At 50.6% G+C, this 26,607-nt stretch overlaps 1 protein-coding gene across 8 annotated transcripts in view; it reads left to right on the forward strand.

The window, feature by feature from the left end:
* The first annotated feature begins 8,910 nt into the window (after positions 1 to 8,910).
* The window catches only part of MSI1 (musashi RNA binding protein 1), a 35,930-nt gene continuing 18,233 nt past the window's right edge, over positions 8,911 to 26,607 (forward strand). For 2 of the 8 annotated variants that reach the window (XM_080392006.1, XM_080392007.1), the window contains exons 1-6: positions 13,602 to 13,792; positions 14,065 to 14,105; positions 14,242 to 14,323; positions 14,437 to 14,521; positions 19,249 to 19,290; positions 21,043 to 21,135. In XM_080392006.1, the coding sequence (XP_080248132.1) occupies positions 13,734 to 13,792; positions 14,065 to 14,105; positions 14,242 to 14,323; positions 14,437 to 14,521; positions 19,249 to 19,290; positions 21,043 to 21,135 (402 nt within the window). In that variant the 5' untranslated portion in view covers positions 13,602 to 13,733. The other 6 variants (XM_080392005.1, XR_013928889.1, XM_080392011.1 and 3 more) reach the window with 6 other exon arrangements.

The raw sequence follows: 26,607 nt of genomic DNA on the forward strand, positions 1-26,607 counted from the left end.
TGAAAAACAGCTGGGAGGAGGGCAAACGCATCCAGGTCAACAAGTCTAGGATAAATACAGGGAACAGTCTTGGAGGCATGACCTTGCCCATCCTTACCATGACTGCCTTTTCCTACAATTTATTACTTGGGAGACAGTCAGAGGAGTTGCTCTGTCTCTAATGTTGAATGCAGGGTTATAGGAAACAGTGCAATTGCTTAGTCCTCCGCAGAGTGATGTGGCTTTCCAGCACGTTTAGAATTGTGCACAATAAGATGGACTCACAAATGTTGAATGGATGATGATGAAGAGCAGCTGGTTGCTTCCAGTGAGTCTGATACTATTTGAAATTATGTCCATGGATTAATTAAAATTTGTAAGATGGAAAATGAGATTGTATGTATGCTACCTGTAATGCAGCTGCGCTATGAGAAGAGGCAAACTGAGGCACACAAGAAACATTGCTTAGAAGGGGCAGGGGAATAAATCTCTAATATGATTTGTGGGGCTTTGTGTTTGTGTTTTCCTACATGAGCCTTCCAGGGGAGACTCCCTTGTTGGAGGAAAGCCCTGCTGCTCCTGTAACAGGGGCAGGGCTTACATGGGATGTCACTGGTCAAACAGTGACAACAGGGAGCTTGGCAGAGTCAGAGTGTAGACTTTGCAGTATTAAAAATCAAGGCAAGTAGCGTTAGCTCTTCTCCATGTGTGGTTAAACGCTTTCTGTGTAGCTGATGCCAGGCGCTGTCACAGCCCACTGCTCTCAAATGTGTTTGCCAGGTGGAGACCACGTCTGCTTTTGGTTGGAGTTAAGAACCAAATGAGACTTCAGGCTCTGTGTCACTTCTAAATGATACTTAGGTTTGTATTTCAGGAAGGGGGTTTGGAAAACTGGATCCTGTGAGACGTTTGATGGGTGAATTCACTGATCTATCTTTTTTTTTTTTTTCTCAGTGCTCTGAAATAGATGAATAACCCACATGTATGTGAGAGCTACCCGTACCACAGTTGTGTCAGTGGAGGATCTTGTGTTTCCTTCAGATTTCACACCATAGTAAATGATCAGACAGTCTCTTAGAGAGGAGCCACCATGGGAATGCTGCTTTCAACATCCCACACGATCCTCAAACAGAAGCCAGAGACCTTTCGTTTGAGTCCATAGTAATCGGCTGCAGTGCCCCGGTTTTAGGGTAGATTAATGCTATGGTGTCTACAAGCAGAGATTGTGCAGTCTAATTTTGTAATGAAGAAATGTAAAACAGTAGGCAGTGCTTCCTGCAAATAATATCTGCTGTGTATGGCTTTATACAGGATAAACTGTCTGGCTTAAATATAGAAGCAGCATTCTTCTGTTGGGAACTCTAAAAGAAAATGTGTTCGAGTTGGTGTTTGCTGGCAGTGTTTGGTATGTCGTTCACTTACCTATCTAAATTTCAAATGTAATAAGTAAAACAATGTTAATTCATTCTTCTACGATGTATCGGGCTGAGGGAAATCATTGTACATTTGTGAGATGTGTGTCCCCCCATCACCGGGTAGCAGTTGTCTCTCAGGGTCTGGCTTGCAGGTACCCAGGGTCCCTTTTGTAAGCTGGGCAGCGTGCTGTACCTCCTACAACGCCAACTGTGAAATCTTCTTAGCTCCCGATTACTCCCTTTCTTTCACTCACAAGGACCTTGATTCAGCTATGTCTGCGGCAGGCTCTTGGTAACAGAGCTTCTGTCTGAAATGTGCTGTGTCTGGCAAAACAAGCAGCAGCTCTTGCGAGGTCCTTCCAAGCAGGTTTCTCTCACTGCTGTCGTTCCCCATGCGCATGCTTCCCGTGCCCATCCCAGGATTTGCTTCCTTCCTTGTGGTGATCAACTGTTATTTTGGAGCACAGGCTCACAGAGCCAAGCTAGAGGATCTCCAAGGGAACTTTTAAGTGTTCAATAAAAGAAGGAATGCAGGGAGAAAAGAAAGCCCTGACTCAAATGGCATCATTCTCTTTCACTCGTCCCTTTGAGGTTCTCCTGCTTTCCCTGCCTGTGTGTGACCTCCCTCCTCTCCCAACCAGCCTCTTTCTTTTTTCAGTCTTCCTCCTGCCCCTCACCCTCCTTGTTCATTGATCTCCCTTTAGGCTTTATTAGTGACTCCCCCTCCCACCCTTTCTCTCCCTCAGTTTTTCTGATTCTCTAACATAAGCCAATTGAATGAGGCCAGATTCCTAAGCCGAAGCTGGGGGTGAGAGGGAAGAGGCGTTAAGATTTAATGATATTGCCTCTTTAAGGAATCCCTAATTCCTAACACCCATCTCCTCCCCCACCTGAGAACCAATTAAAACTCAATGAATTCAAGTGGAGGCTTTTGTGCATCACATGTGCTTGACTAACAAAGCCTTCTCCATGCTGGAATAAAAGCTTCTATTCAGCAGCCAGTTTGTTCTAATTCAAATCACTTCCACTCCAGCATCCTCTCCTTCCTTGCTGCTCCTGAGTTCCCAGGCTGGGCTGCTGCCCGCGCAGCCCTGCCCAGAGCTCCACGCTCCACCTTGCAGAGCCCTACCTCCCTGACAGCAGAGTGGAGGGCAGGAGATGACCTCCGTAGGGTTAACTGGGCAGTCCATGGTCATTGTGGCCCTGTCCCCAGGAGCCTGCTGGGCTGGGGGGTGAGCCTGCGCCATGTCCTGCAGCACAGGAGCTCCAGCCTTGGGAGCTGTCTCTGAAGGGCCTCTGCTGTGCCCTTGGGAAAACAGTTTATCTGTGCAGAGTCCTTTGTGTGTAGACAGAAAATTACCTTGTCTATGGGCAGAGCTCAGCCTTCCTTGAAACCAGTGAAAACCCTCTCTTTTTCTCTTTGCTGTGGGGGTTACGCAGATGTGGTGACACCTGAAGTAGCAGGGGAGTCCAAAACACACAAAGTCTAAGCGAGTCCAAGTAGTTTGCACTTTCATCTGCTTCAGGGTATGAATTGTGCTACCTAGAAACCTGAGGGTAGCTTCTGTCCTCTGCTGCGCTTTGAAAATAATAAAAAAAGAGGCTTGAATAAGGTCATCTGGGGGATAGAATATATTTCATGCTATTCAACTTTCAAATTTAAAAACCTCACTTGAAAGCTTTGCAGCTGCAGATCTGGGTTTTGGATGATTTTATGTAGGGAGGCAATTCACTGTCCAGATGTTAGTCAGGTAACCTTCCAGGTGTAAAACAGGCTCTGCTCAGAGCTTCTGCCTGTCCTTTACCGATCAGTGTTACCTGGGCTGTTAGCAAGGCTGTGTGTATGACATTAGCTGGGTTATCTTTTCTCTGTTCCTGCAGCCTCATATTTGTAGAGACGCTTTTTGATTTTTCTTTTTTTTTTTTTATTTCTTCCCCTCCTCCTCTTGTGCGAAATCTCTGGTAGAAGCAGGTTGAGTGCTTTGCTCTGATGGCAATGAGGTTTTTATTCCCTCTGATCTCTCCTGGGAGCAAGCTCCAGCAATGCGGGCCACCTGCCAAGGAAGCTATCTGCTCTGCTCCAGAGCCTTGTTCTGGTACATGGCAGTTGAGTTGCTCCTGAAACACGTGGCTTTCTCAGGGAGTCACGAAGGAGGTAGCCAGCTCTTGGGTAGCTGGGACCTGTCCCACAAAGAGCTCTGGCAATTAAGATGAGCTCTTGGAAGCTGGTTTGATACTTGCAGAGGCGCCAATGATGAGTGGAGCGATTTGGGTTTATATGTAGTTAGGAACCTGTGGTGTCTGACAACAGGGGTATTCCATTTTGAACTCATCTGAAAGTCTCTAGGGCTGGTAATTTTTTCTACCACACTGCCTTGCAGCTGTCAAGCATGGCAGCGAACAAGTGTTAACGCACATCGGGGTGTGTTGCAGTCTTCTAGTCAACTTTTACGAAAGAAAGATTTGAACATCCCTTAGCAGTCCTGTTTCTTGCTATAGCTGTGGTCTCTTGCATCTGATCACCAGCGCCAGCTATGGCCAGCATCTAGAGCTGAATACGTTTTAATGTTCCCCGGGAGTGTGTTTGAGTCTGTACTTGTCAGTCTCATTTGTGTGTTCATAGATTTAGACACGGAAACCTCCTTTGCGGTCAAAAGACTTTTGCTGTTTAGTAAATTGGCATGATTTTTTCACCCAGCTTTTTTTCCTGTAGGTAGAAGTTGGCCTGTTGTAGTGATGTGCAGAGTTAAAAAAACGTTTGTGCTCTGGATGGGTTTCTCCTTAGCAAGCCCAGTCCTACGTCTACATAAACGCAAAAGAGCAGGGACTATGAAAATACGTGAAATGCACTGGGCTTGCAGACTAACCCACAAATTGTAAAGAATGGTTCTTTAAGTGTCAAGTTAATTTCAGGTAATGCTATGTGGTATTGTGACAGTATAATCTCTGTCCGTGAATATGGTGAGGGGGAAGAAGATCGGATCAAAACCTGTTGGTTTGAAAAAATACTTCATTCCTTGTGAGTTACAGGATGCTGATTATTCGGAGAAAGTTAAAAAGTATTTCCTTTTACAGCTTTTGGTTTTTTTTCTGCAGCATGTTCTCTCTGAAGATCTCAAAGCTGATATTTTTTTTTTTTTTTTTTTTTTTTTTAGGTAGGGAAGAAAACCCTAAGTTTTCAAGTAGAAAACCAGAGTTTTCTTGGCTCAAATCACCCAACCAATCTGTGAGGAGAGGTAGGAGCAGCACTGACAACTCATGAGCTTTACTAAAAAACTCAGTCCTCTTTCTTGAGCCTCCCATGAAATGCAGCAAATTGTGTTATAAACTCTCTTAAGGTGAGGGGCTGACAGTGCCATTGTGCTTGTCTGGGGACTGGCATGGCTTAGTTGGTTCCTAGGGTTTTGTTGGGGGGTTTTTGGGTTTGTTTGGGGTTTTTTTTGTAATAAAACATGCTTAATTGAAGGGAACAGAAGATCGGAGCTCATGTGGGCAGAACAGCCCGTTCCTTCGTGGCACAGCTGAGCTCTCCTTGTGTCGAACACTGACCTTCGTCTCTGGGGCTCTGCACTTTGTTCCTGTTTCTTGTTAGTGAAATGAGTTTGATGGTCTCAGACTTGCTAGTAAATGGTTTCTACTTCAAAACAAAGTGCAGTTAGTTTGGCAGGAGAGTCCCAGGTTTGACCTAAAACTAAATTACAGCTGACCCTGAGACAGTGAGGCCCCTCCAGGTCAGGGACAAGGGCATTGTCAGGACACTGGGAGCTTGCACTGTAATTAGCAGCAAAGGTATCAAATACCTTTGTTTCCAGCATTCCTGTCCTTAAAGCAACACAAGCATAAAATCCCAAAATTTCTCCTACTGCAGCTTCACTAGAAAAAAACGCAAAAGGGAAGTAAGGCTGAATAAATTTTCATTGATTTGCTTTTTCTCTATTCTGCAGTAAATCCCTCCCCATCTTACACTGTCTCCCACAATCCCTTGTTCCCCAAGCATCTGGGAATGAATTTACCAGGCACTGCATCGCTTTCAAGGCTCGAGAAGGACCAACGAACTTGAGCACATTTTGTCTGACTAGCAGGAGTGTGTAAGAGGAGCTTTCCTACTTCAAAAACTTGCTTGGCTCCAGAGCTGCTCTCCCAGCAAATGTCTCTTCTATCCCCAGGTTTCTTAACGCACCAAAGAGGCTCTTTTAGGTTCACTTTCCAAAATTTTATTTGTTTTAAATATATTTTGTCACAGGAACATGATAACTTTTTGAGATTGGAAGACGCTTGTAGCTTTTCTGCTGGTGTCTAGCAGAGTGCCAGTGAATAGAGGTCAGGGTGCTGTTGAGGCTAAAAACATAAAGAAGGTATAGATTATCTGAGCATTATGCTTTCAACCTAGTCACCTACACCACTGTGAATAAAGAAACACAGATCCTGGCGCACATCTTGAGATACCTCATGCTTGTTTTGCAGAAAACACTGCATGCCCAGGCCTTGTTTGGGAAGGGGAACACTTACTGCATCTCCAGCTTTTTGACTCGAACGCTCAAAATCGATGGGGAGTTTTGGAAGATTCCTCACTGTTTCCATCTGTCACAAGCGGGCAGTTTCCAAACCCCAAGGGTGTCTGTGAAGCAGCAAACTTGGTGATCCCCAGAGGGAAAATGCTGGAGCAGGGCAGGACATACTGCACAGGCCTTCCAAAACCACCCGTATAATCAGATTACAAGCCCAGTGAGTCAGGGTGTCACAAGCCTGAGTATGATCCCACTATTTCCAGTGTAACTCATTAGATTCCTCTCTTCTTGTTTCTCCAGAGCTGCACTGGTCATTTCTGTGAACAGGAGAGGAGAATCTGCTCACTGATCGATCGGGAATGTGGCAGGTAGATCGAACTAAAATCGTAAAAACGTCTAGATTAAATTTGTGTAGGAAGCTTAAGTATTTTTTGTTTTATTTTTTAATGCTACTATTCCCCATTTTGATACATGTATCCAACAGAAACTTTGAATTGTAGATGTTACTGTTTCATTCCTACTTTTAGGAAAAAGGATGCTTCCAGTATATATTGTGTGCCTCCACTGTGAGAGAGGTTTCCTTCTGCTCCTCCGCATTGCCCTGCTTTTGACAGAGTATCTCCATGTTGCTTGCATCCCAGCTTTGCACTGAATAATGTCTTGGACAGCTACTTTGGAGGGAGCTAATCCTTAGCTGTTGTGGTGGCTTGGCCACTGGCCAGCTGGGAGCTCTGAGGAATAGTTTGTGAATCACTTTTTGCTCCCAGTGGGAAAAGGGTCAGTGACTCAGTTTACTTCAGCTCGTGGAATTGCATGGGCATGAGGTGGGTGGAGAAAGTCCTGCCTGGGCCCAAAAAATATAAAATTAAAAAAAAAGAAGAAAAAAAAAAGGGGGGGGGGGGGGGGAGGGTGTGTGTGTGTAGAAAATGGCATAAGGACCCTAGTGTAGCAAAATCAGCCTTGAGGGAAATCCAGAGCAGGCAAAGGCGTGAAAAGATAAATGCTTAAAGGCTGTGAAAAGTGAGCAAAAGATGGGCAAGAATGGACAAGTAGCAGCAGGAGCAAAGTATTTCCCACTAGACTGAGCAGTGCAGAATCAGCTTGTCTTCGGTTAGAGGCCAGCTCACTGGGTCTGTGGGCAGGGGGAATCACTGTGTCTTGGGACCAAAGAACAGATTTTGAGCCTTTTCCAGTTCTAAACCCAAGACATTTAAAAGCTGATGTAGGTTGCTGCAACTGGAGTATTTAGTAACAGCCATCTAGTTTCACATTCCCTAGCCTGGAAGGATCGGGAACCTGTAAGCCTGAGTGAAGATGCTGTGCCCTGGGGTGGGGGAAACCCTCCCTCTCTGGAGATACCACTCCTGGCCCCAGAGCATCTGTTCCGGGTGGGGTGCGCTGCTGTAGAAAACCAGGAGTTGTTTAAGTACAACACCCACCGGGCGAGTTTGTGCCTTGCCACAGGTTATTCTTCTACAGCTAACAGAAGAATGACCGGGGATGACTACAGCGCACCTGGACCCTCGCAGCCTCTCTGGCCTCCCTTCCGCGTTCAGCAGGGAGGAGGCGCAGGCAGGTGTTACGTGTATGAAGCAGCTAAGCTGCTCCTGCAGTCTGAGGATGGGAGCTTTGCCTGGGAAGACACTGGTGTCCGTCTTGATTAAGATGTGATGCCTGATGTAAGTCATGTGACAAGTACAAACAAAATACCTTGGCAAAACCTTGAGGAACCAGGACAGGCTGAGCTGCTTAAGGAGATTTACAGCGTGTATTTCTGTCCTGTACACTTGCCTTGGTCTGAACCTTTCCCTTCTCAGGAGCTCTAGCATGCACCCTGGATTTTAAAGATGCTCTTTTCTGTTCATTTCTTAAAATAATCTGTAAACCTTCTCAGTTTTGTGCTGTTAGGTTTAACAGTGTAGTCCCAATTACTTTACGCCACCATAGTACGAGAGTGCTATAAAGTTGTCTTCTGAGAAGTGCTGTTGGGATTTGTGGAGCAAAGGTCCCATCAGCTTAGATTAGAAAATAAGTCTTGAAGAAATGGGAGAGTTAAAAGCCAGTGTGAGTCTTATAGCCGAGGTAGGAAATCGATTGTGTCCTGAAAGAGAGGGGATGAAGAAACAGCTTCTGCTTGCTCAGCTCCTGTTCGTGTGTTGAGCCAAAAGTTCTCTGTTTGCTCCTGTAAGTGCATCTTCCTTCTGGTGCTGCTCTGGGACAGTGCCAGTACCCAGATTTTCTGCCTCCTGCAAGCATCCCAGCGGAGGATCCAGTGCTCCTTCCCCTGAGCCCTGTTCTCCCCTTGCTCCTCTCTTCCCTTGGACTCAGCTGTCTTTAAGGTGCATTTTAGAGGTCCTTGACATGGTGCTGACTTCAGCCCGGGATTAATAATTCACACATGCGTCAGACCTGCAGAGGATGTGCAGATCAACCGATAGTGCAGCATCACTGGTCCCTGCCCGAGAAGCTGGTTACTGGGGGCTCAGCAGACTGGGCTGCAAGGCGCCCAGCAGTGTCACTGCAGGGAGACACTGGAAAAGCTGTGTCTGCTGTGATGGTGTTTGGGGGGGGGTTGTTATTTATTCGTTTTTTCTTTTTTCCCTACTGGGACACAGGATTTTATTTTTAATACAGAACTTAATTCTTTAAAAAAATGTTAATACAGAAACCTATTTTGCCTAAGGTATCTGGCAGCTACTGCACTGGCTGATGCTCTCAAACCTGACCCAGACCTTTTTCTGTTACCCCCATTCACCCAGCTCAGTCCCAGACCTTTTCTCCAGTCCTGGCAGTGTTTGGCGCAGCCTGGCCCCATGCACTGTTCCTTCCCCTGACATGTGCCTGTGGACCACAGCCTTTAAATTTCTCTGTGTTATTCCTCTCTTCTCTAGCCTCCACCTATGCATTGGAACGCACCCGGAACTCCTCCTTCCGTTAGACAAGCCCTCACTTTTGCCTCCTTTACTCCAAACCCTTTCTGTTCCTTCACCTCATGGGATGGAGAAACTGTAGAACAACTGAAGACTGAAAGTGGTGCCAAGAGGTCACCTCTGTATCGGACAAGGACAAAATAGAACCTGATCACCAAACTGACATTTGCTTCATTTGTTCTTAAAAATCTTTATGGATGGGGATTCCTTGGCCTTCCTGGCAGACCTCTCCCATCTTTAGCCATCTTCACAGTTGCTGAGTTTCTCCTAACATCATCTGTGCCAACTGAGCCAGTTGCCTTATCCTCAATGAGCGCGAGGAACAGTTTAATCAATATCTCCTTTAAAACAGTCTAGCACATCTGGTGGATTTCTGTGGCATCCATCCTCATCTCCCGCCTCTAACAGTGGGGAAATGTGTCCCTCTATGGCCCCATGGGAAGCTCTGAACTTCCAGGTGAGGAGGGGAAAAGCAGGAGGCAACACTCTGCTTCTAGGCTGGGAAAGAGCCTCTTAACGGTGGGTGCTCTGGGAAAGGTCCCCTGTACACAGGTTGCTGGAGTGAGGGCCGGGGAGAGGTTGTGCAGGAGCAAGGATGGAGCAGAAAGCAGTGACTGATGGAGCTCTGTGACAAGTGGCAACCAAGAGGTTAGGGGGAAGGTGGAGCTCAGGGCACCTTTGAGGCAAGAGGTCTCATTTTTCAAATCTGTTGTTGCTTTCTCTTGCTTTATACACAATCTTTGGAGTGTTGTGTTAAGGAAAAAAAAATAATGGAAAGTGAAAATGTTTTCAGCTCCTCTCTGGAGAGGGGGACCCTTTGCAGGCTGCTGCAGAGAAGTGGCACGTGCACAGGGGCCAGGCTGGTGCGGTGCTGGGCGCTCTCGCTGTGTGGAGCAGCTCCAGTGTTAGAGCTGAGCAGTCAGTGTTTTCTCCCTCGCTTGCTGGGCTGATTTAGATAGGATCATGGAGACTAGACACCACGTAGTAGTTTTTAGAGCTTGTAGGGAGGCAGAACGGCAGGAAGGGCTCTCTGATTTTTCCCTTAGCCATCATTTCCCGGACAGCGAGTGGAAGCCTGCAATCTCTTACTGTCCTTCAGAGACCTCTCCTTTTTTGCTCTTTTATGCTGAATCTCTATTCACTATGCTACAAGTTCTCTCAGTGTTTTACTTTTATTTTCCATTCTGTGCAAACCTCTTTCCCTTTTCCACCCACCCCAAGGCTCCAATCCCTCTTGCTGTTTTGTAGTAATTGGGGTGGTCTCCTCTCCCCTCCCTCACTTCTTTCTTCCAGTTACCCCGTTGTCTTTATTTACTCTTCATATTCCCCCTTCTCCTGTCCTTTATGCACCCACACCTATATTTCTCTTTTCTTTTCCTCTCTTGCATGCAGCCCTGTTCCTATCCTCTATTCTTTCCCACCTTGTTCTCGATGCTGTGCACCATGTAGCCTGTTTTCCCATCACGAACTTTTCTCTGTGAGGTTTCTTACATGAAGCAAAGAAATCCCTGGTGCCTTTGCAGCCATTCCTCTCTCCCTGTTGCTGACTGTACCCCCTGCCTCCCCACCTGAGCAGGTTCTAAATTATTAAATTTCTCTAAATAGCTCTTCTCCCCTGACATGCCTGACTCTTGCCCCAAGCCAGCTCCCACCAGGCAGGTGGTGGCTGGGCAGCGGGTTCCCTTTGAGACAGACACCCCTGACTGCCCCGTGCACAGGCTCGCGGGGAGTTGTGCCATCAGCCTTCCCAGAGGGTCAGCATCCCCTCCAAAGCAGGCGTGAGTGCTGAGCAGAAGCTGCTGCCAGAGACTGGCATTGCCCCCAGGCTGCCTGTGGAGCTGCAGTTAATATCTTCCAGGTTTGCATGTTCAGCATCGTAACACAAATATTACAAAAATTATTTGAATTCCAGTTCAAGTTTGTTTATCAGCTGTCCAAACTAAGTGAAAAGCAAAACTTCTCTTAGTACCTGACTGCTAAAAGCTCCTGGCGAGAGACAGGTCTCCAAGACACAATCTCTCCTTAAGCCTTACATGATGAGGGAGGAAAAGAGGCGGCTGCTGCCCTGCCCCTCCCCTAACCTCTACTTTTTGGAACCTCCCTCTCACCATGAATAACTCCAGTGTCTGCCACTGGTGCTGGGCAGAGCTTTGCCAATCATCCTCCTCAGCAGGAAGTGGACATGATTTTGATAGTGTCACTCTACCACACACGAGACGCTGAATAGCAGCAAGAAAACTGAGCAGTTTTGTTAATCTCACTGGTGTTTGGCAACCTCTCAGCAGCAGCCACAGAGGCACTACAGCTGTCTGTCTGCAGCCCCTGGAATACAATGCTGCATTATTTTATATTCGGCAGATCATCTTTCCAATCATAAGGTCTGGAATGTTTTATATATTTACTTCTCCATGAGGAAAGCTTCCTACTGTCACTAATCAACATATTTTTCAAGACCCGCTGTCTTATGCATTACAGAGATAAATGGATTGGTATTTACAAAGCACTTTGGGGTCCTAAGGTGGAACTACAAAATATTGTGTGTATGTTTTGGAAAGGGCCTTGGAATAAGTTACATGGTACAGTGTCATTCTCAGTGATGCAAGTCCAACCACATCCTCCATCCCAATCCTCCTGAAGGCTCACTTTTTTCCCCCTCTGATGTTTGCAGATGTTAACTTGCATTGATCCTGTTCTCCTTTCTCCAATGTTCTTTTGGGTGGAGAAAAAGAGAATAAAATAATAAGCATAATGAAAAACTCCAAACCTAACAACGAAGCATTTTAACACTGTGTCCCTCACAGTGCTCTGCTTTGTCTTATAAGTAACACACACTTAAAATTACAGCAACACACTAGAGGTAAACCAAGAGATGTCATCCCTTAGCGTGTCCAACACTGAGCTTGTTTCTTTTTTTCTTGTGTTTTTGATTAGCATTAGCACTATGCCTACAGTGGGCAGTTATGGAGCATAAAACCTGTGCCAGGTGACTTGAAAAGTCCCCCCTTTGGAGTATTTGCCACCCAAATCGGAGGGAGCAGGTGCAAGCAGGCAGCACTGCAGCAGTGAGTTTGGGCAGCATGGCAGGCAGCACCGGTGGCTTTCTGACAGCCCAGCCCTCATCCAGGTATCTCAGGACACACCAGAGGAGAGGGCTGGGATGCCGCCTCAGCACCACCGCTTCCGCTGGCCACGCAGCCCTTCCCTGCCTGCTGCAGTACCACCTCTGCACGTTGTTATTTATATTTCCCTCCTGCACTGGCCCAGCTGCCTCTTGGGGCACCTCCACCCAAAGTGGTGACTTCAGTCCTGTGGAATGATGAGTGGGTTATTCTGGAGAAGCAGCTCAGCCTGGAATGGTGGCAGTGGGAGCTCAGGCTGCTCTGCAGCCGCAGCTGGGATGCTGCATAGCTCAGTTCCCAGGGGTGGCTACTGCATCTCTGGTGTTGTGTCGCTGTGCCCAGGTACAGAGCCAGGAGACAGGGCAGTGTCACTGACCCAGCTCAGGAAACTGAGTGGGTGAATGGTGGTTTGGCAGAGCTAACAGGCAGAGGATGAATTTAACTCAGAGTTGCAGCCGCAGGCCCCAGGATGAGGCCATGGCATCAAAGGTACTGTTGTAAAGTATTGCTAGAACAAAGGTGTCCTGGTTCCTCTCCAGGAGAGACCAGGCATATCAGCACACAGAAAAGCAGCCACAGGAGAAAGGGAAGAAGGGTCCAGTGAGGATGGCACAGACCTGAGCTGTCAGTGCTTGGCTCTAGGCAGTAAGAGGGTACAGGGGAGACTGGCGCTGGAAAAAGCAGAGCTAGAGAAGCACATGGGGAGCGTCGGGCAGCACGTGCCTGGGACCCCGCTGTACCCTCTTGCAACGAGGGGGCATGGCAGCTGGCACCGGAGGTTTGGTGCATGACTCCGTTCCAGTACGCCACAGATGAAGACAAGTCCCGGGTCCCAGGGCAACACAGGGCGCGCTCGGGAGAGGCTGCAGCTCTCCCCTGCCTCCAGCTTTACAGGCGTTTCATGTGTTCGTTGCGGAGCTCCTCTGGCCGCCCAGGCCGGGCTGCCCCAGAGCAGAGCGCACGGACCTGCGCTGGGAGCCACCCGCGTGTGGATGAACTCGTGTGGCAGCGGAGGGAGGCTGGAGCCTGGCACGGCTCAGTCTGTCAGCCTGAGCGAGCCAGAACCCGCGCGGGGGCTTGGGGGCCAGCCCGGCCGCCCGCGTACCCGGGGCCGCGGGGGCTCCGGCCCGGCGGCGGCTTTACCGGGGCCCGCCGGCCCGGGCTCCCGTGCGGGGTGGCCCTCACCAGGTCCCGGCGGGTTGCGGGGGGCGCCGGGGCTCCCCGCTGCCCGGGCTGGGGGGCACGGGGCCGAGGCGGGCAGCCCCGGTCCTGCCTGGAAGCGCCCTTTGGAGGGGAGGGCGGCGGCGGGGGCCGGTCCCGAGCCGGCGTTAACCCGCCCGGTGCCGGCGAAGCGCCGGGGGGCCTCCGGGGTCCGCCGCGGCGAGCTCGAGCGCGGCAGCCGGGCCCGGCTCCGCCGCCCTTTGTCCGCCGCCCCGGGGCAGGTGCGGGCAGCGCGGCCGGGGACAAAGCGGCCGCGGGGCTGCCGGGCCGCTCCCGCCGTGCCCGGGGCCGGGCGCGCTCCCCCGGCGCGGTGCGGGCGCGGCTCCCGGCGCTCGGCCCCGGCGCTGCCGGCGGGTTTTATGCGCAGGGCGGCCGGCGGGCCGGCGGGGGTGGGAGGAGCCGGGCAGGTTGTGCCCGCCGGGCCCTCCTCCCTCTCTCCCTCCCCGCCCGGCGGAGAGGGGTCGGGGGAGGGGGCAGCATGGCCTGTCCGTCCGGCCCCTTTTCCAGCGCTCATCTGCCCCGGGAGTGCGGCGCCGCTCCTCGCAGGGAGAAGAGGTCCGAATGGAGACAGACGGCAGCCAGCCCGGCCTCGCCTCCCCGGACTCCCCGCACGACCCCTGGTACCGCCACGGCAGCCGGCGGCGGCCGCCCCCCGCCCCCCCCCCCCCGCCCCCCGCTCCCCCCGGCCGCTGCCGCTCCCCCCCCCCCCCCCCCCGGCCCCGGCCGCCCGGCCCGGGCAAGCGCGGCGGCGGCGGCGGCGGTGCCGCTGCCAACATGGCCGATCCGCGCCCTCCCCTCCCCGCCCGGCCCCGCCGCCGCCGCCGCCACCCCCGCGGGGCGCCGCGGCCCCCCGGCGCGGCCCCTCTCACCGCGCCTCTCCTTCCTCCCGCAGCAAGATGTTCATCGGGGGACTGAGCTGGCAGACCACGCAAGGTGAGCGCCGCGGCGGCCCCGCACCTGCCGCCGGGGCCGGGGGTGGCGGGGCCGGGGCCGGGGCCGAGCCCGGCGGGGGCGGCGGCGGCGGGGCCGGGCCGGGCTGGGATACCCACGGTGGGCGCTGTGCTTGCAGAGGGCTTGCGGGAGTACTTCAGCCAGTTCGGCGAGGTGAAGGAGTGTCTGGTGATGCGGGACCCGCTGACAAAGAGATCCAGGTGAGAGGCCGGGCCCGCGCCTCCCTTCGCCCCCGCCGCGGCCCGGCCGCCACTTTAACCAACTTTCTCTCTTCTCTCCGCATCCCCTCTCCTGCCCGGGCTGCGGGGCTCAGGGGCTTCGGGTTCGTCACGTTCATGGACCAGGCTGGCGTCGACAAGGTCCTGGCCCAATCCAGACATGAACTGGACTCCAAGACGGTGAGATGACTTCTCTCATCTCAGGGGTGCGTTGGCCGGCGGAGCGGCTGTGCTCGGAGCGGCCGTCGATGGCGGTGTTTGATTCCCCGTTAGAGGCTGTAAACTATCGATTCCCGATGTGGATCGATGGGCCCCTTCTCCGTCCCGCTCACCGGCCGGTAGCCCAGCAGCCACCCGCGCACCGGGCTCGCCGTCGGCCTGGGGCATGGCTCTGCGGGTCCTGGTGATGAATTTTCGTCCTGCCCATTGGTCGTAAGGTGCCTCTGAGGAGTGACCGTGGCCTTCTTGGAGCTAGGACACCTGAGGGTATTTTGGGGCCAGGATTTGCACTGGGAAACGGCTGTGGCTGCATTTGGGGAGAGGGGAGCCGCCCCTTCCCCCCGAGCGCTGCTGAGTGCTGCTCCCTCCCCAGGGGTGCCATTCCTGGCACCCAGGCCCTGCTTCCCTTGGCCACGGTGGCCTGCACCCTCCCCTTGGCTGAGACCCTTCGTGCTTCACACCCAAGAGACTCTCCCGGTTTCCCCGGGCGAAGTTTTTTGTAACGGTCATGGAGGTTCAAGACTTTATTGTCTCTGAGTGTGGCCAGCGCCCGCCCATGTGGGCCACCACCAGCCTCTCAGAGCGGCTGCAGCTCCGGCCCGTGCTCTGTGAGTGGGGGCTGATTAGAGGCCTTGGCTGGGCTAGCAGAAATGTTTCAGTGGCTCCCTGGGTTGGTGGTGTATCATGCCCGGTCCTGCCTTGCAAATCTGTGGTACTCGGGAGATGTGCAGGCTGTTTCGGGGGGTGGGGGTGAGATGTCTGAGTGGGAGGTCCCTTCTCTTCAGTTTTAGTGACTTGCCTTTCCCTGAATTCCTTTTCCGTAGTGCTGCCCTGGGGTGAAGGTGAGGGTAGAGATGGGGGAGCGGCAGGGGCTGCGAGGGGGTGGCACTGTGAGGAGGGGGGATGTTCTGGCTCCGGGCACGGGCTGCTGAGGAGTCCAAACATGCAACTTTATTTCTTCCAGCGCGTGGCTCAGGCGTCCTAGCCTTTATCTTGGCAGAAGGGAGAGGGCGGGAGAGTGAGACCCCCTTTCTTAGGGTTTACGGTGTGACTTGCAGCGAGATTTATGTCTGTTCCTGTTTAACTGCCTGGGTCGCTCCCTTTGATGTGCACAGGTCCTTCCTCCCCACGGGAGCTCCCGGTTAAACCTACCCCAGCCTTCCTGGCCAGGGCTGGGTCCCCGGGACTCGCAGCCCTCCTCCTTTCAGGAGTGATGTAAAGTGAGTTTTGCTCTGGGGGAGGGTTACGGCAAAGTCTTCTGAGGAGGGCCCAGGGCTTTCTTTTTTTCTCATTCTTTTTTTTTTTTTTTTTACTAGCCTGTGTAAACATGGTGTCTGCTCAGCTAGTCCCGTCATGAGTCTGTGGGCTGGCATAGGCCCCTCTTGGAAAGGCAAGTGATGGATGTCTGTTGTAGCACCGGTCCCGAAAGCGTTTTGGGCTAGGGGAGAGCCAAACCCCACAGTCTCCATTCTTCTCCCCGAACTGCCGCTGCTGCCTGTGTGAAGCCACTCTGCAGCCCACCATGCAGCCCGCGAGGGCGGGGAGGGCCGGGCAGGGCTGGGCAGGGGCAGCCAGGCAGGCGCTGCAGGAGAACAGAAGGGCCTCGTGGTGCAGGGCGCGTGGGGACCGGCCAGCCATTGAAATTCCCAGCTGCGTCTGCTCCGCTCGCCCTGCCAGTGCAGCAGGGAGAATGGGGGCAGTTTTGCCAGGGCCCTTCCTTTGTTAGGAACTTTGATCCTCTCCTCCTTTCCTTCTTACTTTTTATTTGGCGCAGTTTTCAGCCGGGTCGGATGTATTTGGTGTTTTGCCTGGTGATGGGTTCGTCTTGTGGTACGGCATGGAGGCTCCGTATGCCTTCTCCCTGCTGGAGCTGAAAGGCTCTGCTGCAAGTCATGGGTTAAATGACACAAACTCATCTGAATCCAAATTTAGGGTTTTATGAAACTTGCAGGAAAAGGCCTGGTGTCAGGACAGCCTTCTGTCAAGGCTCGGTGTCTCCTGGCAAGCAGCACTTGATAGGCAGTGTCTGCCCAACTTGTTGCTTCATTGTTTTCCGATTCTTCCTACCCTAACGAGGGCTGTTGGCCCGATTCTCTGGGGAAACCTTTGTGCTTTTCAGGCTCCTCTTTGTTTGTAAGCTAGATAGTAGCAGCCTATGGGGTTATTTATGAAAATGCTTGATATGAGATTGGCTTCGCAGGCTCAAGGTGAAAGATTTGTGTGACTGTAAAGCTGCAGCTGGCCACTGCCTTGAGCTTCTTCTTAACGTGCTCTGGGAAGAGCAGGCTTGGCAGTGCTGGGTCGCCCTCTTGTCTCTTTGTTGCCATTACTCAGTTTTTGCTGGGTTTGTCTTTTGTGGCGGAGGGAGCGATCGGCACCTTTTGGGCAGTGCAGACCAGCGGAGCGGAGGTAGCCGTGGAGGTGCGATGAACGAACAAATCCAGTTCTGAGGTCTCACGGGCCCTTCCCTGTCCTCCCCCTGCTTTGGGGCACTGATGCCAGCCGGGTTAATGCAGGAGTTACGTGACTTGAGCTATTAAATGGTGCTGTAGGTGGCCTAAAGAACGTTAATGAGGAGCCCAGCCGGCCCGCTGGTACACCTGTGACATTGGTGGGACTCCTATCCCCCAAGCTGTACTGGGTGAAGTGGAAGCGGTCTGAGCTCAAGTGACTTCCACTCACCGCAGCCTGATCTTGGGGGTTTGTTTTTTGGATACAATCTGAGCAGCTCTGAATGCTCTTACCCTTAGCAGATTTCTATCTAGGTTTGTAAAAAGGATCCATTACGTCAGTGGGTGACACTGAAACACAACTTCTCCAGAGCTGTTTGTTTTAACACCAGAAATGCAGGAATAAGGTACCAGTGCTTTTGCATTAATTAGGAGGACTCCAGCCACCGAGAAGCAGTCCAGTTCGAGCAACTGGAGTCCGGCACTGAACTTTCTCCCCTCCTTGTGTTCCCAGGGCTGCCCCTGCAGTCGGTTGCCCTGGCCTCCCTCTACCTGCAACAATAGCTGGTTGTGCAGAAGAATTTGTGAAATGACTGCCTGCTCCCTCCAGCCAGGAGGACACGTTATCTCTGCCCAGTTGATCACACTCAGGCTAATGAGAAAATGAGGCTGAGCTTAGCATTGCCGAGTATGAAAGCATCTTCTTGGCAGGAGCTGAATGACACTGGCTGAGAAGTAAAAGACAGTAGATTATTGTTTTTGCTTATTATCTGCCATCAACCTCCTGGTCTCCTGCCGTCCCCTGTCCTCAGAATTCACTGTGGGTGTCTGCACTAGCCAGGAAGCGGTGGGTGGGTGGGTGGGTGCGTGGGGAGGGGAGGGACAGTTCAGATGCCCCAGGGAGGCACTGGAGGGTATGCTAATCTGCTGGCGTTTGGAGCTTGGGGAAGGAGGTTTATTTTTGAGTTTATTTGTGCTCTTCACTTTTGCCTCTGTTTACTTACGTGCTGAGTTTATTTATGTTGTAGGCTGTGAGTCAGGATGGAGGTGGGGAAGGCAGGGAGAGAAGCTGGTGGAAGGGCGCAGGGAGGCCAAGCTCTGGGGCTGTGTGACAAGTGAAAGGATGCGGGACAGTGGCCAGGCTGGAAAGCTGAACAAAGCCGTGAGAGGAGCTGGAGAAACACAGCTTCCTTTTGGGCTGTTTCAGCTGCCGGGCTGATGGGACGATGCTCCAGGCTGCCCTCCCAGCTGCAGCCTGCCCGAGTGTGGGGATGAGCCAGACCTGCCTTTAACCACAGGTCTTTGTAAGCTGATTTGTAGGTCTGGATCATCCCCGATGTGATGTAACTTTGCAGGAGTTGCTGTAAAAATAGGCTAAAAAGAAAGAGGTGGTGGCTGAGGAGGAGAGGAGGCTTCATGGGTGTTTGGCTTGCAGCTGCATTAGTGTTGTCCCGGCTTTTGTGGTGGTGGTGGTAGTGTGAGGCCAATGCAAGCACGCGCTCATCCGTGCTGAGCCCAGCAGAATGTGCGGCACCTGGATGGCAGCACGGGGACTGGCAGCTCCGGCCGGCAGCAGGTTTATAGAGAAGCTGAACAGGCACAATGGAGGGCTCAGCCTGTGGATGGGAGGTATCACGTCATTGTGTGCAGCGCAGCCTGGGGAGAGGGGCAGCACGCTGCCCTGCAGCCACGGCCTTTGCAGCCTGGGGGGCTTTGGACTCCTCGGTTTAATTTGTGCTGTCCTGTCTGCTCTTTTATTTCTTCACCCTGTGTTTTGTGGGATGAAATGTTTGGCTTTTTGTGCGCTGCCTCTTTTTTGTCCTGTTACTAGCCAGGTGAGCTCTGTACTTGTAGGTAGAGTGAAGGGGGAGAGCCCAAAGGCAAAAGAAAGCACTTTTAATATTAGGCTGGTGATGCAGAGCACCCAAGGGCAGGCCGAGTGGGAGGGTGCAGCCCAGCCTGTTAATCCCAGCATGTGATGGGCTCTCTGGTGCATCTGGCCAGCGTTCAGCCAGAGCCGGACCACTGCATGCTGGGACTTGTAGTCTCCCTGGATTACACCTTACTGAGAGGGAAAGATGTCTGCAGTCAGCTTCATTTTATGCACCTCAGGTAGATTCTTTGGGTTTTTAGCAAGGTGCCACGTGGGCAGACACAGCCATGTGCATGGAGGAAACCCTGCGCCTGTCAATAGGCAGCAAAAGCGTGTTCACCTGTTCTTCCCCACGTCTCTTTCAGATTGACCCGAAGGTAGCGTTCCCCCGCCGAGCACAGCCCAAGGTAAGCACTGCGGGCAGCCCTTGCCACCCCAAAGGGTGAAATTCATGGTGGTGAATCTTGTCCCTCTGTGCAAGGTTGCTAGTGCATGTAATGGAGTCGCTTCCTGGGGTTTGCTCAGGACTCAGCTGGAGCGGGGGCCGTTATGCTGCACCACCAGCTTGATGCACTATGCTGCGGCACACTCCTGTCAGGCTTGCGGTGTGGCGCTGGAGGAACTGGGAGATCCCTCCGTTGTACTTAAGGATGTGCTCACTGGAGCTGGTGAAATAAACGATGCCCAGGCTCAACTTCATCCTTCTGTGGCTGCAGCCAGTGGCTGGAAGTTTCAGGCCTTAGCTGATACAGAATAGCTCCCATGCTGCAGTGTTACGTAGGTGGAAGAGGGTTGTGCGGATGCACATGCATGTGTACGAATAGGTGTATGGCAGGGAGGGGGAGAGGGAGAGGGATTTAATTTTGTGAAATTCTTGTGTGCTTCAGCACTGGAAAAGGCAGAAGGAGTTTGGTGTTGGACCTTATCTACAAGAGGCTCTGGCACTGAAGTGCACGGTTGCAGGAATTTTTTCCGGGTGTGCAGCTAGAAACTTTTAACTGAGGAACCTGCAGCAGGCTGGAGACTGCCTTTAGACTTTGGGTCTCCCTTTAACTTTGCTTTTGGATGGGAGTTGTAAAGTTTAGAGTCTCTCTTGCAAGTGCTGTCATGGGAGAAAGAGCTGGGGAGAAGCAGTGTCAAGAAGCAGAGAGGGAAGAGGAGACTGGTGCTGGGAGGGAAGTAAGGGGGATCAGGCACTGAGAACAATTGGTGAGCAGGTATCCTGAGTAACTGGAGCCAGGAAGCACATGGTAGGAATTGGGTTAATTCCATTAAGCAGTTTGGTGACAGAAGGTGCTTTAGTGTTAGAACGGGCTGCTCTCCAAGCCAGGGAATTGCTGCGGATTAGCCCTATGCTCCTTGGGGTAATTAGGACCATGTGTTCCTCTGAGAGCAGGGGTGTAGCCAAGCAGCCAAGGGGAGGATGCAGCTGGAGAGCCGATTCAAAGGATGTCGGTGTGCCTCAGCCTGGTAGCAATGGCCCCTCTCAGGGCAGTTAGTTTTCTTCCTTGTCACAGCTGCATGAGTGACATGGGGCAGAGGCATCTTCTCTTTACCTTCTTGCAAAGGCAGAAAAGATTTAACTGGGAGTTGACTGGACTTCCTTTAAGTGACTGGGGAATGGGGGTGAAATAAGGCTTATTCCGTGTAAGACTGGGTGCTGTGTGATTTGTGAGCTAGGAGAGCGAAGCCTTGGGAGCCTTCCTGCGCTGGCAGGCCTCCTGCCTTTCCGCTTTGGGAAGCAGAGCAGGCGTCTCTGGGAGAACCTTCAGGAGGCTGGCTGCGAGAAGTGGCGGGCCTGCTGGAGGGCTGGGGAGGGTGCAGTCGTGCCCCACGTCTTCGGGGTGGTGTCAAGGTGCCAAGGGAGTGGCAGCAGGTTAGCGAGGGCAGAGGCTGGTAATGTGCTGTCTGATGAGGAGGCAGTGGCTGGGCACTGGTCAGTGTGATGGGGTGGTGGGAGAGCGAGAGCATGAACTGGGGTCTGGTGTGGAACAGATCTGCCAGCCGTGTTTGGCCAGGGAGCTTCAAGAGGGTGGAGGCTCAGCTGCAGCAAAGAGGCAGGCGCTTCCTGGCAGCGGAGGGGACTTACTGGCCTTTTGAATCTCATTCTTGTCTTGCTCTGGGTTTATTCGGTGAATTCCTGTCCTTCCCCTTTCCAGATGGTGACCCGAACGAAGAAGATATTTGTGGGTGGTCTGTCCGTGAACACTACTGTGGAGGATGTGAAACAGTATTTCGAACAGTTTGGGAAGGTAAGTCTCCTGAGTGGTGTTGGATCAAAGCTGTTGCTTCTGGGGCAAAACGGAGTTTTCTGAACTTCTGTGGAGGCGGGGTTAGGAGCTTGTGAGTCTTTTGCAGAGGGTTAAGCAGATTGAAGGTCAGTTACAGATGCTAGGTGGCTGTAATGTCTTTGTAGGGGCTACAGCCAGTGACTCCTGCCCTGTGATTATTTGAAAGAATTTGTGCTTGTTCCTGGAGTCAATAGGACCTGGGCTAAGGGAAGTGGTTTTCTGTGTTTTTCCTATCCAGAGGCCTCTTGTGGCCTGTAGATTTGCGTTTTGTTCAAATGTTTGTAGACACTTTTAACAGAGTGGCTGCAGCATCAAACCTATGATGTTGGCCTGTTTCTAACACAAAGCCTTGTGATTGATATTTTGGTAATCCTTTATTAAGAATTAGCCTTTTGGTCCTGAAACTTCTCCTGCTGAGTCTTGTGCAAGTAGTGATGTTAGTTTTGGATATTTGAAGAAAATTTGGCACTATGACTCTCCCTTGTGTTGGCCTGGCTCTTCCGTGCCAGCTGGTGGCTCAGGGAAGGGTGGGCTTCTGTGGATGGAAGTCACTTGTGGCATGGTCCATGCCAGCCAGGTGTACAAACTGTGAGCTGGGACCGAATTGGAGGATAGAAGGGGGCTCGATCTTGGCCCTTCAGCTGCATCAGGAGGTTGTGAGCATCTCCAGGAGTAATCTCACTAGTACTGGATTGAAGGATCCCAAGATTTTTAATGGGATCAGGAACTGAAGGGGATCATTGTACCCAGATGCTGAATGTGGTCACCTCTGGGGGCAGGGCTCTGTGACTGTGTCACTGTTGTTCGGTGGTGGTGTGCATAGGTTTGCTGTTTGGGGCAGGAAGTGTTGGATTCTGTAGCTGTTGGATTCTGTTCCTGCTGGGCTAGGGGAGCAGAACACAGTCTGGTGGGCAGTAATTGGGACAGGACCTTGCTGATAGCATCATGGATGTGAAGGAAAGTACCATGAAAACTGTAGAGCATGAGGGATGGCTTTGGTATTAATTTTCTTCAGAAAGAGACTGCAAAAGGGTGATGTTATGCTAAGGCACATTAATTGGTGAAAGGGAGTTTTGTAGCCACCTTTGCTATATCGTTGGAACTTTTGGGCAGAAAGTTTGGAACGAGTGTTTGCTCAGTGCCTTTGTTCAGCTTCTGAAGTCAAATCTGCATGTCCGGGTGTGCTGTAGTAACTGTGAAGTGGAACTCCTTTGTATTTCTGCTCAGTCCTAAGAGAAAGTGGCAGTAGCAAAAGCGGTCAGATACCCCCATGTTTGCTAGTCATTAGCTCTGTGTGGTTTTATTTTCTATTAGAAATAAGCAAATTCTGTTGTGTCCCCAAGAGCTTTTACATGGTGTCACTGAGGGTGTCACCACTAAAGGTGGTGCTGTCCACGTGTCTGTGTAGTCTGAAGGTTGTTTGACTTGCCATGTGCTCCTGTACTGCTGATGGATGTGTTTTGATCAGAAAACAAAATGTTTGGGGTGTAATCCCCTTTTAACTTTAACTGTACGTCTGTTAATTTGAAGCAGAAGCACGTCATGTAGCACTGTGTTTACAAGCGGTTACAGTTGCTCTAGCTTGAGAAGTACTGTCCAGTTCTTTTGGGGTGTTACGCTGTTATGTTGCTCTTGTTTAATGGTCATGTGCTGAAAGGTGTCCTGACGTCAGGAGACTGGCAAGAACTGGTTGTGTCAGATTGTTTTCTTGGGACTGGGCAGAAGGGAGAGTTCTGCATTGCTTGGTGCAATTCATTTCTGAAGAACCAGCATCCTGGACTACACCTGGTGCTCAAAAACCTGCGTGAGGCTGATGCAGTCAGCCTCCTGGCTCTGGGGAGTTTTCATGGGCCGAGGTCAAGGCTGGTCAGATTGAGTCTCCATTTTTGGGGCAGTTGTCTGACTCATCTGGCCCCTTCAGCTGAGGAGAGCCTCCTCAGAGCTCTTGTATAAAGCGTTGCACCTGGCCTGTGACCATCTTCTAGTTTAAGCCTCAAAATAATTCACTGAAGGCCAGGAGCACTGTCTCCTGAGAAATTCTCTCCGGTTGGTAGCTCCATATGGCTGATGTGCAGATCAGTGGGAAAGTGTGTTTCAGAGGAAAGCCTCTGTGGCCATCAGCTCCGGAGTTCTGAGCTCTGAATGTGCCGCTGTGTGGTTTGTACAGCTGAGAGAAGCCTGTTGCCTTCAGTTTCAGATGTGACTCATGGAGAACATGATTTTGATACACAGGCTCTTCTGGTATTTGTTTATGATACTCTGGGGCCTCCTAGCTTTCAGAGGTCTCCTAGGATCTCTTCTTTAGAGGTGCCCTTGGCACCTGACTCTGTGGTCTTCATCTCCTCAATTTATAGCATCTTTAAGTGAGAGGTGCGGAAACTTCAGTCGTGTTACCCTTATCTTGGAAAGTCTATCTGAAAAAAATATTTTCTAAGTCATTTGGGTCAGTACTATTTCTGGAATTGGATTTGGACTGTGTGAAAAGGAATTGTTAAGGATGCCCCTTTAAAGCATTGCCTCGGAGGACGTACCCTGAGGAAATAGCTTTGTCTATTTCCTCCTTCTTCCAAGTGGCCCACATTTTTCTAGGATCTGGCAGGAGAAAAGTCTTTCCTCTTCCCTGTGCATGGAGGCATGGGAACACTTAGGATCTAGAGAGGAAAGAGCAGGGAGCACCAAGTCATCCTGTGTTGATTCCTCAAGATCAAGGTACTAGGTTCCCAGGAGTGATTTTTAGTCAATTTTTGAGAATCCAGTGGGAAGCTCAGTTTGGGTCTTGGCTTCAGGAAGAGACAGATCATCCTCTGGCTGAGGACAAGAGAATATAGCCTGCTGAATGGGTTTTGTGTGAAGGTTATCTTTTAGGTAACCCTCAGGCCCCAAGCCTAAGTGTGTGTTAGATTGGCCACCACTTAAGGCCTTTAAATTAGGATAGATGCTTTTTGAAAAATACATTTTAGCACAGACAGAAAACATGCACATGCTGTAGGAATTACGAGAGGAAGTGCTATGGCCTGCAGTACAGATGAGGTCAAATTAGATTATCATAATGTTCCTCCGGTCCAAATCCGTGAACTGCAGTTCGCAAGTCTACCAAGGTCACTGGCATCAGTGCATCACGGGTCAGAAGCAACACACCTCATGTGTCCATTAGCAGGAAAAAAATGAAAGTTTGGTTGAGCTGGAGATAAAATAGTTTCCCATTTCATAAAACAAAATTCCCAAGTCTGATTTTTCCATTTTGGTATTTTCACTTACTCTTCTATTTTTGTTTTGTTTTCTTTTCTTTCCTTGCTGTGTCCAAAACCTTCTCTAAGTTTTGTAAAATGGAAGTGTCAAAATAAAAATGAAAATGTGTGAGGAGGAAATCCATGAGTATTACTTAGGGATAAAGGAAGAAAGGGGGAGGCTTGCGCCCCAGTTCTTCATATCAAAATGCTTGGTTTTAACAGGCACAAAGGGTGAAGCTTCAAAGAGGATCCCAAATACAGTGTGAGTTTCTCTGCTTCAAAGAAGGATAACCTTTTTTTTTTCTCTTCCAAAACTGTGAATGAAAAATATGGGCTGCTGTTTTCCTGGGGAAGAAAATACAAAGGGTTTTTTTTAGTACAGTGAGAGAGACTGAGAAGTGCTCTCAAGCTGACTATGGTTTGTCAGGTGCAGCTGCTGGGGCTTTGAACATAGTGGGATTTCTAGGAAACACTTCTGGCTCCAGAACTTGAATCTCTCTGAGATGCAAGCTAGGGCCATGGACATGCTTTCTAAAGGAGATTATTTTTTCAACTGTAGGACAGAAGTCCTGGAAAGACTTGTGTTCACAGTATGTGTAGCCAAGTGTCTTGGCTTAAGTTGGATGATGTTGGACATCTTTATAGACTGCACAAGGAAGTATTTCAACAGCCTGTCTAGATTCAGGCTGCCACCCTCACTGAAACCCAAAACAGAGAAGGTATCTTGCACCTACCACCTCAGGCATAGCTAGTCCTCTGTCTAGTTCAACATGTATGAGGATGCCTCAGAGGAGCTCAGGTCCCAGCTTCCTCCTTTTCTACTTCAACCTGTGGGAACATAATGTTCTGTATTATTTTTTGAGGGAAAAAGATTTGTCCATCAGAGTGATTTCTTTGGACCACCGGGTCTGATCTTGTGAGCAAGGTTATTTGTTTCAAATTGTAACTGAAAAAAACTCAGATCATCTTTCTTTTTCAAGGGCTAGTCTGAAGTTTAGTGGTAGAGAAAGTCAAATTGCAAGATAGGAGGCTCAGCACAAATAAGGTCTTTTTGTCATGGAGCTTAACTAAGCTGTGAAATCTTTGCCCCAGGATGTTGTTGCTAAAATTTGCATAGACTCCAAAATGATTGGATGTATTTATGGAAGGTCTTTTTAAATACACAGACACCCCTTTAAGTTCAGGAAATCCCCAGATCACAAATGGCTTAGAATATGATGGAGTATTCTGGGGTCTGTTGCAATACCCTTGCCTTGTCTTTGTGCTCTTCCAAAGGTGTCTGTTGTTGGTTGGTATCTTGTGGGGTGCTGGGCAAGGTAGAGCTTTGCTCTAACTTGGTGCAGCCAGTCTTTTGTCTGTCACTGGGAGAGAAGTTGATCATTCCAGGAACTAGAAATGCAGAGGTACTGGAAGAAATGGGGGCCTGGACCCAATTCAGGTGTTTGCACTCAGTTTTCTTGTGTGCTTTTGCATTTCGTGAAGCAGCAGTGCAAGAAATATATTCACAGTGACATCTTTGCATGACTCACTAATCAGTTGTGGCTCCGAGGGTGATTGAAAAGTGCTCAAAACCAGCCTGCATCTCCCCCGGGGCCTGCAGGTGATATGTGGATGAGTCGGTCATGAAAGCTCAGCCTCTCTGTGAAGCAGTTGTGCCCAGAGAGAGATCTGCTCTCTAAAAATATCCTGGAAGCTAACAAGAAAAAAGATCTGCTGAGGTCTGAGGACGATTCTGACCTTTAGGCTGCCATCTAATATACTCTGTCCAAATTCTGGACCATTTGCTTGAGACAGGTTTTGAGATCTCACTCAGGCAATGACTCTAGTACTGTCCTGACCAAGAGAAAACCACTGTATCAGAGGTGCTGGATTTGATGAGGGTTTGCATGTCTGTCACAAATGCATATTCATGTACACCTGCCAGAAAAATGGTGTGGTTGACTTGGGTATATGAAATGAGTTTTCCCTGCTGACTAATTGGAGAACCTTTAGATACTGATGGGGAATTTCTTTAAAGGAAGACTTGTTCCTATGCTTACAGTGCGCATGGTTTCCCTCACTTTGGATCAGGAGAATGTTAATTAATTAATCCTTAATCTGCTGCTCTCTGGAAATTTCAGGGATCAGAGCTACTTGTCAACCTGCTGTGGATTTCCAAACTGGATTTTGGATTTTCTTCCACAGATCAGAGGGCAATTTATGC

This window comes from Falco punctatus, assembly GCF_963210335.1.
Source record: "Falco punctatus genome assembly, chromosome: 1".
In the NCBI taxonomy this organism is placed as follows: Eukaryota; Metazoa; Chordata; class Aves; order Falconiformes; family Falconidae; genus Falco; species Falco punctatus.